The sequence below is a fragment of the Lagenorhynchus albirostris genome, chromosome 1, assembly GCF_949774975.1.
Source record: "Lagenorhynchus albirostris chromosome 1, mLagAlb1.1, whole genome shotgun sequence".
NCBI lineage: Eukaryota > Metazoa > Chordata > Mammalia > Artiodactyla > Delphinidae > Lagenorhynchus > Lagenorhynchus albirostris.
The window spans coordinates 158,960,242-158,975,940 of record NC_083095.1 but is presented as its reverse complement, the minus strand read 5'-3'; the positions used below and the strand labels follow the sequence as shown (position 1 = coordinate 158,975,940).

Here is a 15,699-nt window from a genome sequence, read left to right as displayed (position 1 = left end):
GAGTCCTGATCAATGTCCCAGGGAGGCCTCAGATGTGGCTCTGTCTTGACTGGAGAGTTCTAGAGTGCCCCAGGGCTGACTCCAGAACAGTGCTTCTGTTCTGCAGAGGGGTCCAGCCAGCACCCACATGAACCCATATGGTCACATCGTTTTGGCAAACATGGCCAAGCTCTTGTCCCATGGTCATGCTGAGGCCCACGTATTGTTCTCAGTGAGTCCGCCAGACTCCGAGAAGCTTTGAGGGGGTTCTGGTTGGGCAGAATGCCCAAGGTGTGGTCCTGCTCTCATCACAGCAGCTCTAGTGGCCCCAGTTTGAGCCCGGTGTCCACTCTGCCACTCTGCAGTGGTTCACCTCTGGCCTCGGCACGTCCTTGTAACTCTGGGAAAGCCCAGGGGTGGTTCAGCTTTCAAGGGTGACCTGGGGTCTGTCAGAGCTCTGATCCAACACCAGCTGAGGTGATGGGGCTGTCTCAAGAGCTCTGATGGTACCCAGGGTCACTGTTCATCCCTAGAAATGATGGATATTGATAGCATTTCCCCAGAACCCCCAGAAACACCCCATTCACCTGCTAGACCACCAGCCTTGTGAGATCCTCAGGCAGTTGCTGGCAGTGGAGCTCCAAGATCTGAGTGGACAGTAGGTACCCAGGGAAGGTGTGTTATTCCGGCTTCTCTTCTTTCCAGCCATGTGGGCTCAGGCAAGCGGCTTCACTTTTCTGCACCTCAGGTTCCTCTGCAGTAAACAGATAATAATACCTGTTCCACCTGGTGAATATGGGAATAAATGAGATCATGGGAAACAAGCATCTGCGTGTTCACCACCTCTCTAGAGATGGGGAAAGTGCATAGGTGGCCACCGCAGCTCGGGCTTTCACCTGCTCCCTCGCAGGGGGAGGACAGCCAGTTACCTGCTTCCTAGGAAAGAAGTGAGAGACATTGACTCTGCAAAACACACACACACACACACACACACACACACACACACACACACACACACTTCTGGCTGCCACCAAGAACGACAATTAACAGAAAGACAGTCATGTCAGCGGAAGCTAAAAACAAGTTTACGTGCTCCATCCTGCTGTTCCCTGCTGCCTGGGCCCCGAGGGACGGAGGGACAAGGGACAGCGCCCACTGACACAAGACCGCACCGCGGCCTGCGGTGCATCTTCTGAATGGGCAGGCCTCGGGGGCCCTCTCTGCACCTCACTGCCTGCCTCTCTCCTCCTAATTTCACCAGGACCAGACCCAGGAGGCCTCCGCAGGTGGGGCCCCCAGCACTTTGCCTGTGCACCCTCTCTCTGGCTGAGCCAGCTTTCCTCTCCGCCCCAAGGCTGACACCCCCGACCCCTGTCTGCAGCCCGCAGAGACGTGGCCTACAGGCACACAGGGTCTGCATGTCCACCCCCCACCCCTGACCCCCTGACACCTGCCCTTTATCCTGCCCATGCCACCCCCAGTCTATGGCATCCCCACCCACCTAGTTGCTCCAGCCGGAAACCTGGGCTTTCTACTCTCCTCCACCCCATCCCGCCACTCAGCTCCACCACCCAGGCCCCGCCCCCTGCCCAGCCTCCTCCCTGGCATCCTTAACCCCACTGCACGGCCCCTCCTACCCGCAAGCACGCCTTGCGCTCTCGATTCCATCAACTGAAATAAAACCTGGACCAACCAACGCCTCATCCTCTGGGAAGGCCTTCTGCTTTCCCTGGGCTGAATCAGTGGCTGGCTTTCTCTGGGCCCTTTTTTCTTACCTCCATGACAGTAATGATCGTTGCACTGTGTTCATTATAGCAAACACTTGTACTTACTAGATTTCGGGCATTGTTCTAAGAGCTTTACACGTATTCATTCATAGAACGATATTACAGATGTGTGTCTCTCGTTGGCTCCTCTGCTTCCCTGGGAGCTCGGGCAGCAGACCCCACATTTGAGCAGCTCTAAGTCGGTCACTGCACCCAACACGAGCTGGCTTCCGGTGGGCTCTGCTCGGGTCTATCTGTTCATTGCTCTAACTCCAGGACCTAGAAGAGTGTGTTGAAACATTTGTGTGGAGTGAATTAAATGCATGCTGCCCTGAATTGATACCAGGTCCCGAAAGGGGATGTTCTCTTGGTGTGTTTTCTCTGCCTTTCTCCCGGCATACCTGATGGTTTAAAAGTGGCTTTTTTGCAGTTTGTTGGTAAATAGGACTTTGTGGGGTTTGCTTCCTTCTTACAATAGCCTAAGCGTAGGTTCTGTTACATGGTACAAAGCCTGCCTTAATAGAGAGTTTGAAACCGCTGAACAGAATGGCGTTCCGATGATCACGAATAATGAATCCTTGCCTAGCAGATGTGGCAATGAGCACTTTGCAGAACGGCCAGATCGTTAACGGGAGACGCTGCCGGTTCCGTGCCGATCGCCCTGGTAATCGGAGCTGTCTTCTTCTTGGTGCAGCACTATTTCACGGTTAACTTCAGCCACGAGAACCAGAAAGCCTTGGAGCTGAGGACAGAGGACGCCAGGGATTGTGACGAGTGGGTGGCAGCCATCGCTCACGCCAGGTATGTCTCGCCCACCCAAAGGCCCCGTCCTGAGCAGACTCAAACCCCAGGAGGGAAAGGCATGGAGGAGGAGGAGATGGGGGGAGGATGGAAGCTGTAAGAAGGGCATCTTGACAGGCCCGCCCTTAGAGCCCCGGAGCTCTGGGACGTGCCTCCCTGGGGTGCACAGGGAACCAAGGGCCCTGAGGTGCAGCGTTACAGCCTCCTGCCCCCTTCAACCAGATGAGCTCCTTTTTTTCATACTAGGAGAACTGAGTACAATTTGGTTGGATTACAGGGCTTTATAGCCACCAAAGGCTAAGACCACCAGGGTTCTAACCCGGATGCGGCAGGAATGGACTAGTCCTATCTTTTCTCTGGGCCTTGGTTTTCTCATCTGTAAACTGAAATTCTGTAAAGCTCGGATGTTCAGGGATTCTAGACCTGCTCATCCCTTCATTCCCAACAATGTGTACCCCTCTCTGGAGGGATTCACTGGGCCAGGTGGGGAGAAAAGCAAAAGGAGAGTGTATGCTGCAGAGAAAATGGGGGCTCCAAGCTGCGTTGAGTCTTCCTGGGTCTTGGGGAAATGATGGGCTTGTGGGCTAGGGTGTGGCCCCCAAGCTAACAATCCCCTGGCAAAGCTAAGTACTGTCAGGTGGGATGGACACCCAGACTCACCCCTTTGAGCAGTAGATCTTTCTGGCTGAGTGGATAATGGTGTGTTCCTGTGTCTACTCTCCAGTAAAGTGTAAGCTCCTCGGGGCAGGGACTAAGTAGGATTCTTTGCATCCCCAGGGCCTTATAAAGGTATAGACAAGTTCTCAGCAGTGTAGATGGGAAGAATGCAAAGATGAATGAATGGATAGAGATTGGATGTTGAGTTTATATGTGGAAGGTGAATGATGGATCAATAGAGGGTAAATGAATGATAAATGGATGAGTGTTGAAAGTATATGTGAAGGACGGATGGATGGATGGATGATAAATCGATGATGGGTAGATGAATGTTGATGGGTAGATGATGGATCCATCAGGTGAAGATGGATATAGATAGATGGATACCAGAGCCCTTCCTTGAGCCTTGGATCAAGCCAGCTGACCAGAAACCATTTATTATGGCTATAGCACTGACCTTGACCCTGAGGTCAAGCCACCTCCATCCCTATCCTCAAGGAGTGTCCAGTCTAGCTAATGGAGACTAGGTTCTCACCTATGAATCAACAGAGTCAGGCTCTGAGTGTGGTACTGGGCAGACAGGGATGGATGCAACACAGGTATTCCCCCAGGGCTACCCCAGCCTAGTCAGGAAGACACTAGACAGATGTACAAACAGCTCCGGTGCATGAAGGCCGTGTTAAGTACAAGGCACCATAGGAGACATCTTCAGGGAAATGGGGGAATCTGGGGGATCTGGAAATAGGGCATGTCATGCTATGGGCACGTCAGCCCCTCCACCAGCCCCCAAAAAGCCTTAAATAAAGGCAGTGATCTAGGAAAGACAATTCCAAGAAAAATGAAGAGACAAAGTTTGGATGTCAGAAGGCTGGTGAGGTTGGACATTGGACTGGAACCAGATCAGAACGATCTTGAATACCCAGCTGAGATGTTTGAGCTCTCCTCTGTGAACCGTGGGAGGCCATCAAAGGTTTTACACCAGGATGATCAGAGCTGTGATTTGGAGTGGAAATTGCTGGCATTGTGGAGAAGGGAATCAAGCAGGAAGAACCCAGATTCAGGGAAAGCAGCTGGACCTCAGGCTCCCAGCACTAAACTAGAACCAATAGCAGGGCTGTTTTGAGAACCAAATGACATTATTTATGTGGCGGGGCTTTGTAAGTGTTGAGGTATTATAGAATTCTACTTTGGTGTATATTCTGGATAACCAGGACTACACTGACTTCGAAAATCAATTCACACCAAAATTTTCTAGAGACAGTGAGATACCACTACCTGTAGACTCTACAAGGGCTGAATTGAAAAAAACTGACAGTAGCAAAATTGGAGAGGGGGTGGAGTAACCATAAATCACATGATGCTAGTGGGAGCATAAAGTGGTTCAACCACTTTGAAAAATTGTTAGGCATTTCCTTTAAAAGTGAAACATACACCTACTCTGTGACCCAGCAGTTACACTTCTTAGTATTTATCTAAGAGAAACGAAAAACATCTACAAAAAATCGTGTATGCAAATGTCCTTAGCAGCTTTTTGCACAATAGTCCCAAAACTAGAAATAACCAAGGTGTCTATCAACAGACAGATGTAGGAAGGAATCTTAATACATCCATGCGATGGAATACCGCTCAGTAATAAAAAGGAAGCCAATGGGAGGGAGGCTCAAGAGGGAGGGGATATGGGGACATATGTATGCATATGGCTGGTTCACTTTGGTGTACAACAGAAACTAACACAGTATTGTGAAGCAATTATACTCCAATAAAGATCTATTAAATATATATTATATATATATATACATAAATATGTAACAAAACAGTTGAATTTCAAAGTCGATAGGCTGCGTAAAAAGAGCCAGACACAAAGTAGCACATGCTGCCTGATTCCTGTTATATGAAAGTCTAAAACAGGCAGAACTCAACTGTGGTGATAGAAATCCAAACAGTAGTTGCTTGTGGGATGGGGATTGACAGGGAAGGGGCACGAGGGAACTCCCTGGGGTGATGGGAATTTCCTTTATCTCGATTAGGGTGTATGCATTTATCTACACGGATCAAACTGTTTATTTAAGGTCTGTGCTTTCCATTATATGGGCATTAATCCTCAAATTTTTAAAATAAATTCTATCTATTAGAGTGTTTTAGTTCTCTACTGCTACAGAACAAATTATCACAAACTTAGCAGCTTAAGGGACTCCCCTGGAGGTCCAGGGGTTAAGACTCCATGCTCCCACTGCAGGGGGCGTGGGTTCAGTCCCTGGTCAGGGAACTAAAATCCCACACGCCATTGTGGTGCGGCCGAAAAAAAAAACCCACAAACTTAGCAGCTTAAAACCACACCCATTGCTCAGTTTTGTAGGTCGGAAGTCTGGGCTCGGCTGTGGTCTCTGCACAGAGACCCATGGGCTGAAATCAAGGAGTCAGTCAAGCGGGACTCTTACCTCGAGGTTCTGGAGAAATCTCTGCTTCCAAGCTCACTCCTGTCGTTGGCAAAAGTCAGTTCCTTGTAGGACTGGTGTCCCTGTTTCCCTGCTAGCCGTCAGCTAGGGATGGCTCTCAGCTCCACGAGGTCCTGCCTTCCTTGCCCTGTGGTCCCCGCCATCCTTAAGCCAACAACGGCTCACCAAACCCTTCTCCAGCCCCAAATCTCTGACCTCCCCTTCTGTAACCAGCCAGAGAAAACTCTCCATTTTCAAAGGCTCATGTGATTGGGTCAGGCCCACCTAGAGAATCTCCCTGTGTTAAGGTCAGCTATGCTGCATAGTATAGCCTAGTAAGAGGAATAAAACGCATCATAGTCATCATCCCAGAGATTATGCAGGGCTTCGAAACCAGGGCAGGAAACTTGGGGCTATCTTAGAATTCTGTCTGCCACAGAGAGGGGACAATGATTCTTTAAGCAACTCACTAAACTGGAAATTGGTTCCAAGTAGCCCATAAAATCCTAATCATATGGGGGTTTGGGGGTTTTTTTGTTTTTTTTTTTTTTTGCGGTACGCGGGCCTCTCACTGTTGTGGCCTCTCCCGCTGCGGAGCACAGGCTCCAGACGGGCAGGCTCAGTAGTTGTGGCTCACGGGCCCAGCCGCTCCGCGGCATGTGGGATCCTCCCGGACCGGGGCACGAACCCGTGTCCCCTGCATCGGCAGGCGGACTCTCAACCACTGCGCCACCAGGGAAGCCCGACACCACCTACCTTTGAACAAAAGCCTCTCGGAACTCACCATCCTTTAGGAAGCCGGGGGGACGTGCCAGCTGGACATGGTTTGTCTCCCCTGGTCAAGCCCAGGGGTCTGAGTCAACCCACTGGCCTCAGAGGAGTGTCCTCCTTTGGGCCTATAGGGCTGGGACGGGGGTCACAGTGATGGTCACCAATAAGGGAAACAGAGTCCCCTTCCCTAGAATAGTTGTCACCAGCCAGTCTGGCTCAGGTGCAGCTTGTCAGGCACCTCCTGGGCCAACAGAAGCCACAGGCCCTTCCCTAGGCAGCCGGCTGTGTGACCAAAGGACAGACGATAGGCTCTGAGCGTTATTTAACCTCAGATCGTGTGCACCATGAGAGTGTGTGCACGTGTGTGTGTCAAGGGAGAGACCGGCTCTCTTCCACAGCAATGTTGAGTAGTAGGTATGCTTGCACGTACCTAATTTAGTTTTTATTTCCATATACATAGTAGATACATGGTATATACAAAAATAAGCACTGTGGTGTATGAATAGGTATAGAGACACAATGTATTCTCCCACCGTATGCATAATAGTCTAGTATTCTGGGATGCCCCTGTGGTATGCGTATGTACAGCAATGTATAAAATGTAACACCGAGTGTGGCTTGTGGCCTGCATCTCAGCGAGGAGAACTAGATGCAAACCAGACAGCCACGTGGGAGTCCTCTTCAGGGACTGGAGCCTGATTCCGACTCCACCTTTGACGCTCCTTGACTGTTATTTGGGGGCAACTCACTTCCCCTCTCTGGGCCTCAGTTTCTTCATTTATAAAATGAGGCAGTTGGCCTTTCGTGATTCCTGAGTACCCTTCCAGCCCTGCGAATCTGTGCATCTATAAAGACAGTGTTGCACAGAGATGTGGATGGACCTAGAGACTGTCATACAGAGTGAAGTAAGTCAGACAGAGAAAAACAAATATCTTATATGAACGCATATATGTGGAATCTAGAAAAATGGTGCAGATGAACCTGTTTGCAAGGCAGGAATAGAGACACAGACGTAGAGAACCAATGTATGGATACCAAGGGGAGAAGGGGGGTAGGAAGAACCGGGAGATTGGGATTGACACATACACACTATTGATACTACGTATAAAATAGATAACTAATGAGGACCTGCTGTATAGCACAGGGAACTCTACTCAATTCTCTGTGGCGACCTACATGGGAAGGAACTCTAAAAAAGTGGGGATATATGTATACGTATAGCTGATTCACTTTGCTGTTTAGCAAGAAACTAACACAACATTGTAAAGCAACTGTACTCAATAAAAATTTAAAAAAGAGACAGTGCTGCACAAAGAGGTGTATTGATGAGAGGGGGGAGGGGAAGGAGAAGAAGGAAGAACACGGGGAGCCGGAGTGGGGAGGGAGGGAGGCAGGCAGAGAGGGCCGGTGAAGGGAAGAAAGGGAGGTGCAAACAGACCAAATTGTCCTGCAGATGAGACTCTGTCTCCCCATTTTGAAGCACCAGGGCGAGTGCCATCGCTGAAAACAAGCTACTGAAGGCTCCGCATTTTCACACCCCCTGGAGCGAGGAGAGATGAGGTGGTGTGAAAATGGATTCCTTCATGCTCTCAGTTGAAGTTCCTTTGCGAGTAAAGACAATTAAGCCTCTTGGGAAGTTGGGAAAACATTAAAACCTGATCATTCTGGTTTAAATTCATTATAATAAGAGATGCACAAAAATCCTCATTTTAACCAAGTAGTACTGCAGACCGAAGAATTCTCTCCCTGCCCTGCCGCACCCTCCCACCTTCAGGGCACAGCTGGGCAGCCTCCTTCTCTGACACCATCAGGGGACCACTGCCTACCACTTTGCTACACAGCCCCTTTCATAGAGCAAAGCTGTTTCCCACCCTCTGCCTCCTGACCTCTTCACCTCAAACCTGGGGGTCTGTAGGGAAGCTGTCCTTGTCCCATTTTGCCATGAGGGTCACAGGGACTTAAAGAACTTGTGTAACACAGCTTCTGAGTCTGTGACGAGAGCCAGTGTCCCTAAACTGGCGCCCCCCTGACTAGCCACATCCAGGGTACCTGGAAGGTCATGTCAGTAGATTCCAGACTGAAAAGTGTCCCCTCCATTTAAGTGGGAGATGGTTGGTGACCCCAGAGAGGGACCCAGTTCCTGTGGGTGCTGGGGCCAAACGCCAGCCCGCAGAGGGCTGAGGGGTGAATGGGGAAGAGGGAACATGGGGATGATGGGTGCGGCTGCTCTTCCAACAAGCCTCACCTTGAAGGTGGAAAAGAGGGGCAGGAGTTCAGGGGAGGGTGGAGGAGGGCGAGGGCACATCCTCATCCTAAGTGGGGAGTGGCTTGAGGCTTCGCATATGCTGAGGAGAAAAAGCCAGTGGAGCTGTTAGGCGGAATCTGATGCACAGAAGTCCTGCGGAGGGGTCAGGGGCTAGGGATGTGGCGGGGAGGGGGTGGTAGTTACCACGGCACTGGCACACGGCACAGAGCTTCGTGTGTGTCCGCAGATTTCATCCTCACGGCAACTCTGCAGGGTATGGACTGTCATCATCCCCATTGTATGGATGAGCAAACTGAGGCACAGAGAGGCTGAGTGACCTCTCCAAGGTCCCTCAGCTAGTGGGTGTGGGAGCTGGGGCTGAGCCAGGCAGATTAGGTCCGAGCAGGGATGCTGCACTTGAGACAGGATGAGGGTGGGCGTGCCGTGGGGCTGGCGGGAAGTGACGGAACAGCTCTGCACATCATGCAGGCTGTGACGTCAGAGCAGGACCGCCTGCAGAGGACTGGGGGTGGGGGTGGGGGGTGGTGAGGAATGAGGTTGAAGGGGGCCGAAGCTCTGGGGTGGGTGGGGAGCTGGCAGGGACACCAGAAATGTTTCAAGGCCCCGCTGAGGTTGGAAGGTGGGAAACGGGGGGCTGCCCACTGCCGAGAGGGGGACACAGGAAGGAAGACGAGGGTGAGCGCGAGGAGGAGCCCAGGATGCGGGCAGAGGGGAATCTTATGAGATCCTATCTGGTGGTCCTGGGCTGAAGCAAAAAGGGAGAGGAAAGATGGGGGCCAGGGAGAGGGGGGACTGGAGACCTCGGCCCCCAGACTTCGTTGCAGACACTCCCAGAGACCAATAAACCTGCCCTCCGAATCTGTGCCTTGCAAGTCTCCTGCCCCTGCCCCGGTGGGCACCCCTCCCTGGAATGGTGAGCTTCCCTTTCACAGCCTCTCTGCCCTGTGAGACTGGACCCCATTTATAGAATCGGGTTTCTCCCCAGCTCTGACACCTTCAAATGCAGGTGTTGTGGGTATCAGGGAGAAGCCAGGCCTGTGACCTTGGGCAGCCCCCGGCCCAGCTCATCTTCCAAGTCCCACCTGCCTGCCCTCCCCCTCGTCGTGATGCTCTGCAAATCTGAGACATGTTCATTTACACAAAGGCTGGGACCACTTCTTCTACCCTCTGATCCTTTGGGGTACTCTCTGATCTGGCCCCACCTAAACACCCAGCCCCATTGCTAATTACCCCCAGCACAGGCCTTCCACCTGAGGCTGCCCTTGGATGGGCATGTGCCCAGAGCACTGGGTTTGGAATCCAAAGACCCAGATTCCGATTCTGGTGGGAGAGAGAGCTCCGCCTCCAGGAAGTCTTCCCTGATTACAGGTCCTTGTTGCTGGCCTGGCCCCTCTTCTGATTCCTACAGCACTAACAGCCTTTGGTGCATGAGTTGGCACCCAGGTGTACTGCACAGGTTCTTCAGATGTCTCCCAGCCAGTGCAATGTCTGTGCCCGACTCGCCTCTGTGTGTCGTCCATTCACTCAGTTGCATCCATGCAATAAATGTTCACTGGGCTAGGCCCTGGGCAGACAGGAGTAAGCAGCACAGGCATAGTCCCTGCCATCAGAGAAGGCAGGGTCTCCTGAGGAAACAAAAGTAACCGGACACCCCCAATCAGTCTGGCCAGCGCTATGGTAATAGCACCCCGGGAGTACTGCAGGAACACCCTACACATTATGGAGGGGGGAGGGAAGACTTCTGGGAAATGACATTTCAACTAGGACCTACTCTGGGAAAGAGGATGGAGCTAGCCCAGGGAGAGGGGGGAGGAGGCATGTTTCAGACAGAAGATCTGTCTGCACAAAGGCCCAGAGGGTGAGGGCGGTTGGGCAAGGTGAAAACAAGACCAGGTGGAGGAACCAGATGTCAGAGTGTGAGCCGGGAGCTGGGGAAGGGGCCAGAGCCATCAGTAGCAGCACAGCAGCCAGGTTAAGGCCTCGGGCACTGTGTCTGGCAGTCAGGACCTTCTCCTAAGTGCAGTCTGTGGGGAGCCCCACTTCTGGTTGGATCTCCAGGGGGCCAGGAGGCCGTGGCTTACCTGCCGTGTTCCTCTGTCCACAGCTACCGGACCCTGGCCACGGAGCACGAGGCATTGATGCAGAAGTACTTGCACCTGCTGCAGATCGTGGAGACTGAGAAGACGGTGGCCAAGCAGCTGCGGCAGCAGATCGAGGATGGGGAGATTGAGATTGAACGGCTGAAGGCAGAGGTGACCGACCACCTGGGGAGCGGAGAAGGCTGGCGGGGGGCCCGGGCTTCAGACCTCAAACCCGGGCTCCCGCAGGGTCAGGGAGGCACGTGATGGGCAAGAGGGACCCGCTCCAGCCACGGCTGTGCCAGCTTCCAAACTTAAAGTCAGCGATGCTGGCAGAGCGGGAAGGTCCTGGGGTCAGATCTGGGGTCGAAGCCCACCTCTGCCACTTACAACTGCAACCTGGAGCAAGTCCTCCAGCCTCTCTGCACCTCCATCCTTAAAACAGGCTGTTTCTCCCTAGCTGACAGGGTTGTGAGGATCAAGTGAGATCATTTATGGGCGAGTTCCTGGTTACTCTGCTGACAGCCACATGGGCGGAGGGGGTGAGTGCAGGGCCAGAGGGTGGCTGGTAGGTCCTTAGACTGTGGCTCGGGCTCAGCTCCAAGGCGGTCCCTTCCCTCTGCCTGTCACAACTGTCCGGAGGCTGAGCCGTTGCTAGGTTAAGCCTTCTAGAACTTCACCACTCAACGTGTGGTCCATGAAACAGCAGCCCATTAGAAATGCAGAACCTAGGGCCCCACCCAGCTCTCCCAAATCAGAACCTGCACTTTAACCACATCCCGGGAGATTCTCATTTATGGGTTGGCCAAAGAGTTCGTTCAGGTTTTTCCATAACATCGGCGGAAAATCCCGAACAAACTCTTCGGCCAACCCAATACATTAAAGCTTGGGAAGCGCTGGCTTTCAGCCCTCAGACACCCCTTCCCAGCTGTGCACGCCGCCACGCAGTGATCTGATCGCCTCTCACCCCCTCACTTCACCAGCGCGCTCAGAACCATCTGGCTCCCTCACACAAGGTCTGCGACTCTGAGCCGAGGGGGGGAATATGAAAACACAGATCCCTGCAATCGGAGTTAGCTGCATAATTTGCAGGGCCCGATGCAAGGTGAAAATGCAAGGCCCCGGCCAGCGTGGGGGAAGTCAGTCTCCCCTTCCCACTCGCCACGGCCTCCGCCCATCGTGGGCAGGCCACCGACGACTTCAACCGCCAACTCCCCTAACCTCTGCACCACGATGCACTCAGTATCTAGATTCAGGTGGGCAAGGGACCCTTGCCAAGTCACCCACTTAATGCACCAGGCAGTATCAGCCCGGGCAGGACAGTTGTCTCCTCGCCCTGCCCTGTGACACCACAGGTATGCACAAGACCCACCTTCTCTGTACCTACACCAGGCCCTGCAGAGGGTGGAGGCGGACAGTGAGATGTGTCTGCTGGGCTGACTTGACCCGTTGTCACCCAGACAGAGGGTTGCAGAGGCCTGGGTCCCAGGATGCCGGGGTATAAGGAATAGGCAGGGAGACAGGAACACGCATGAGCTGAGGCTCCAAGCCCCTGGGGTGTGCCCCATGGTCCCATCAGACTCACTCACAAAACGCAAATTCAGAGAGAAGATTCTTACGAATTTCAAGACAGCAACTGCTGTCTATCACCTTTGCAAGAACCAATTGTTACATTTTCAAGAATTTTGCAAGCTAGTTATTCAACCTTTGGTAGCTTCAAATGGGCTGAGCTAGGAATGCCCACCATGGAAACTGGCAGGTGCTACCAGTCAGAGGTTTTCTTTCAGAGAGCTGGTCATGAAGCATTTACCGATACCCCATTGTCTACATCTTTTTTCCTAATGTGCAGGACCTGGTGCAAAATAAAACTGCAGGGCCCTTAAGAATCTCAAAGCAGCAGCAGCAGAGCTTTAAAGCAAGCGTTGGTCCCTTCTAAGCCTGGAGCCCTGCAGGGGTCACACATCCAGGAATCCAGCCCTGTTTCTACTCCCAACCCTGTAGCCCCCACCCCTAGCCCTGGAAGTGACAGGAGATCACATCCAAACAAAAGCCTGCAGAAAGCTTTACCAGGCGTAACTATCCACCTCTGTCTTAGTCTCTTTTCTCCCATCTAAACAGCCCTGTTAGGCTTCATCTTTCATAACCCAAAGGCTCTAAGGACCATCTAAAACAAACGGAATGTCTACCTCTGAGAAGAATCGCCCCCCCTCCCCCCACCTCTAGAATGCTCAGTTTGGACCATTTCATTGTTTGGTTGGTTGGTTGGTTGGGGTTTTTTTGGCCGCTTTATGCGGCTTGCGGGATCTTAGTTCCCCGGCCAGGGACGGAACCAGCGACCCCTGCAGTGGAAACGCAGAGTCCTAACCACTGGACCGCCAGGGAATTCCCCCATTTCATTGTTTTAATAGCTGTTTTCCTCCCATTTATGATGGGAAGTAAATTCGGAGAGTGAAGACAGGCCCTAAAGGGCAAAATAGGAGTTTAGAGGTAGTCGTAATATTTTATTGGCTTGGAAGCACTCAGGATCCTGGGCGGCTGACACTGGAAGAAATGGAAAAGATCTTTAGTTCAGGGTTTAAATAAAAATTTAGGGCTTCCCTGGTGGCGCAGGGGTTAAGAATCCACCTGCCGATGCAGGGGACACGGGTTCGAGCCCTGGTCTGGGAAGATCCCACATGTCGTGGAGCAGCTAAGTCTGTGTGCCACAACTACTGAACCTGCGCTCTAGAGCCTGTGCTCCGCAACGAGAGAAGCCACCGCGATGAGAAGCCCGCGCACTGCAACGAAGAGTAGCCCCCGCTAGCCACAACTAGAGAAAGCCCACGTGCAGCAACAAAGACCCAACACAGCCAAAAAGAAATTAAATAAATAAATAAAAGAACTAAAAACATTGAAAAAAAAATGTAGCCGTGGGATCGGTTTTGCAAACAAACTTCAACATGGTACCCCACTTCATAAACTAGGTCAGTGAGGGGACTACTCTGGGAGAAGTAAGAAAGGACGGCCGTGACCCCTCCCATGCAGCCCCTCCCCAGGCCCCCTCTCCAGGGCCCACCCTGCATGCCTTGAGCCCCGCTTCCCATCTCCCCCTTGCCATCCTCGCCCCCACCGCCCTGGCACACAACACCCTGTCATACCTGTGCCTGTGTTCACACACCCCCTCTCAAATTCCCTCCATCCTGTAGCCCACCTGTTGGGCTCTTTGTCCTTCAAAACTCCTTCCAGGTAGCCCTTGCCGCTTTCATGGTGAGACCTTCCCATTGCAGTAGGTACATACCTCGCTTCTGGCCTCTCCTTGTCCGATTATAAATTGCCTCTCTGGGGGTCTGACCCCCTTCTCAGGCTGAAAGGTCCTCCCGGGAGGGGATCTGACTCATCCACCTTACCCAGTGGCGAGCTGTGTCTCACCAGTACCCAACCCAAAGACTGCATCAGGATCCGCTGGCGGTGTTGGCACAAAGGCAGACAGAGATGGACACCCACTGGGCTTGGAGGAGACCAGAAGAGATCAAGAAGGAGGGAGAAAGAACTGAGCTGCATGGCAAGAGCTACAGAGACCTGCAGGAAAAGCAAGAGCTACAGAGATCGTTAGTAAAACCTTGGAGGCTAACAAAAAGGAAAGAACCTGGATTAATTCCACTATCAATGACTGCACTGACGAAATGCATTCTGGATGAAAGACACTGTCTCCAGAGGGGGGAGTAGGATGGGGCAGAAGCCCATGCGCTATGCCTCAAAGGGGTGTGGCAAGCAGGGTTTTCCTCTGATGGGTCAAGGGGGCCAGACCATGGGTGGCCAGTGGGCGGGGGCCAGCGGAGACACCAGGCTTTGAGCCAGCTCAGACAGCTGGAGCTGGACTCTAGCTGGCAAGTTGGGTGTGAGCCAAAGTCCCCACTCTGTATGGCCTTCATTGACAGGGGTCAGCTGAGCAGACCCTGAACATCCAGCAAGCAAACCAGGGTCCAAGGCAAGTCCATCTCCAGAAGAGACCTGCCAGGGTAAGAGAAAGGCTGCCTCCGTGAGCTCACCGGACACTGGCTCCTGGCAGGGATGGGCTGTAGCCCAAGACTTCGGCAGGGTCCCCAGGCTCACAGCCCTCTAGAGCTTTGCCCCCCAAGCCTGATCCTTAAACAGAGACTCCAAGGCTGCTGGCACTGCCTGTGCACGTAGCATAGTACCTGACCTAATTGCATCTATTTTTTGCCCTGGTCCCTGCTGAGTAGATGTCCTGGAATGCCTCTCTCTGAGACAAGCGCCAGTTTTAAATACAGACCACACACACACACACACACACACACACACACACTGCCATCCAAAAGAAAAAAAAGGTTTCCGTGTGCAAATCTCAAAACTGGCAAAGAAAGCAGACTGGCAAGGAGGTGACAACATCAGACCAAAGGTGGGCATTGACTGGGCATCCTTGCATCTCTGAGCTCTCCAGTAGCCTGCCTCTGTGTGTGTGTGTGTGTATGTGTGTGTGTGTGTGTGCGCGCGCGCACACACGTTCCTTAGGCCTTTAGAATACAGATCAAAGAATCAGCCTTTATTTTAATGTGCAGATGTTCCCAGAGAATGGAGAGAAAAGGTGGGGGGGAGAGAAAAAAGAAAAGCCCATGTCGGTGCTGAATATTTCTCAGATATTTTCAGCCGCTCTCCAAGCACAGGCCAGGGTAATTTTAGCAACCCGCAAGTGGAGAGCGGGTAACTGTTCCATCTTGCTTTCAAAGTGCTCAATTTGCTCAATTGTGAGAGCCCATTCATTCTGCACTTCAGCAAGTGGCCTTGAGGGGACAAAGCCACGTGCTCTGAAGAGGATCGAGGGGCTCTGGCTTTGTGGCAGTGTTTGTGGATTCCCCTGAGCTGCTATCTTTAGACGTGTGGGGCTTGATGACTGCAGTATTTTCCTGTGGTTGAGGTTTTCGTTGCTGCTGCTTTTCTGATCCTTT

General features: G+C 52.4%; 1 protein-coding gene across 1 annotated transcript in view; it reads left to right on the top strand.

Moving 5' to 3' along the window:
• Window positions 1-15,699, top strand: part of RASGRF1 (Ras protein specific guanine nucleotide releasing factor 1) — a 103,833-nt gene that overhangs the window by 15,231 nt on the left and 72,903 nt on the right. The window contains exons 2-3 of the mRNA XM_060170828.1: window positions 2,440-2,546; window positions 10,780-10,927. Of these exons, the coding sequence (XP_060026811.1) occupies window positions 2,440-2,546; window positions 10,780-10,927 (255 nt within the window). The remainder of the gene's footprint in view (window positions 1-2,439; window positions 2,547-10,779; window positions 10,928-15,699) is intronic.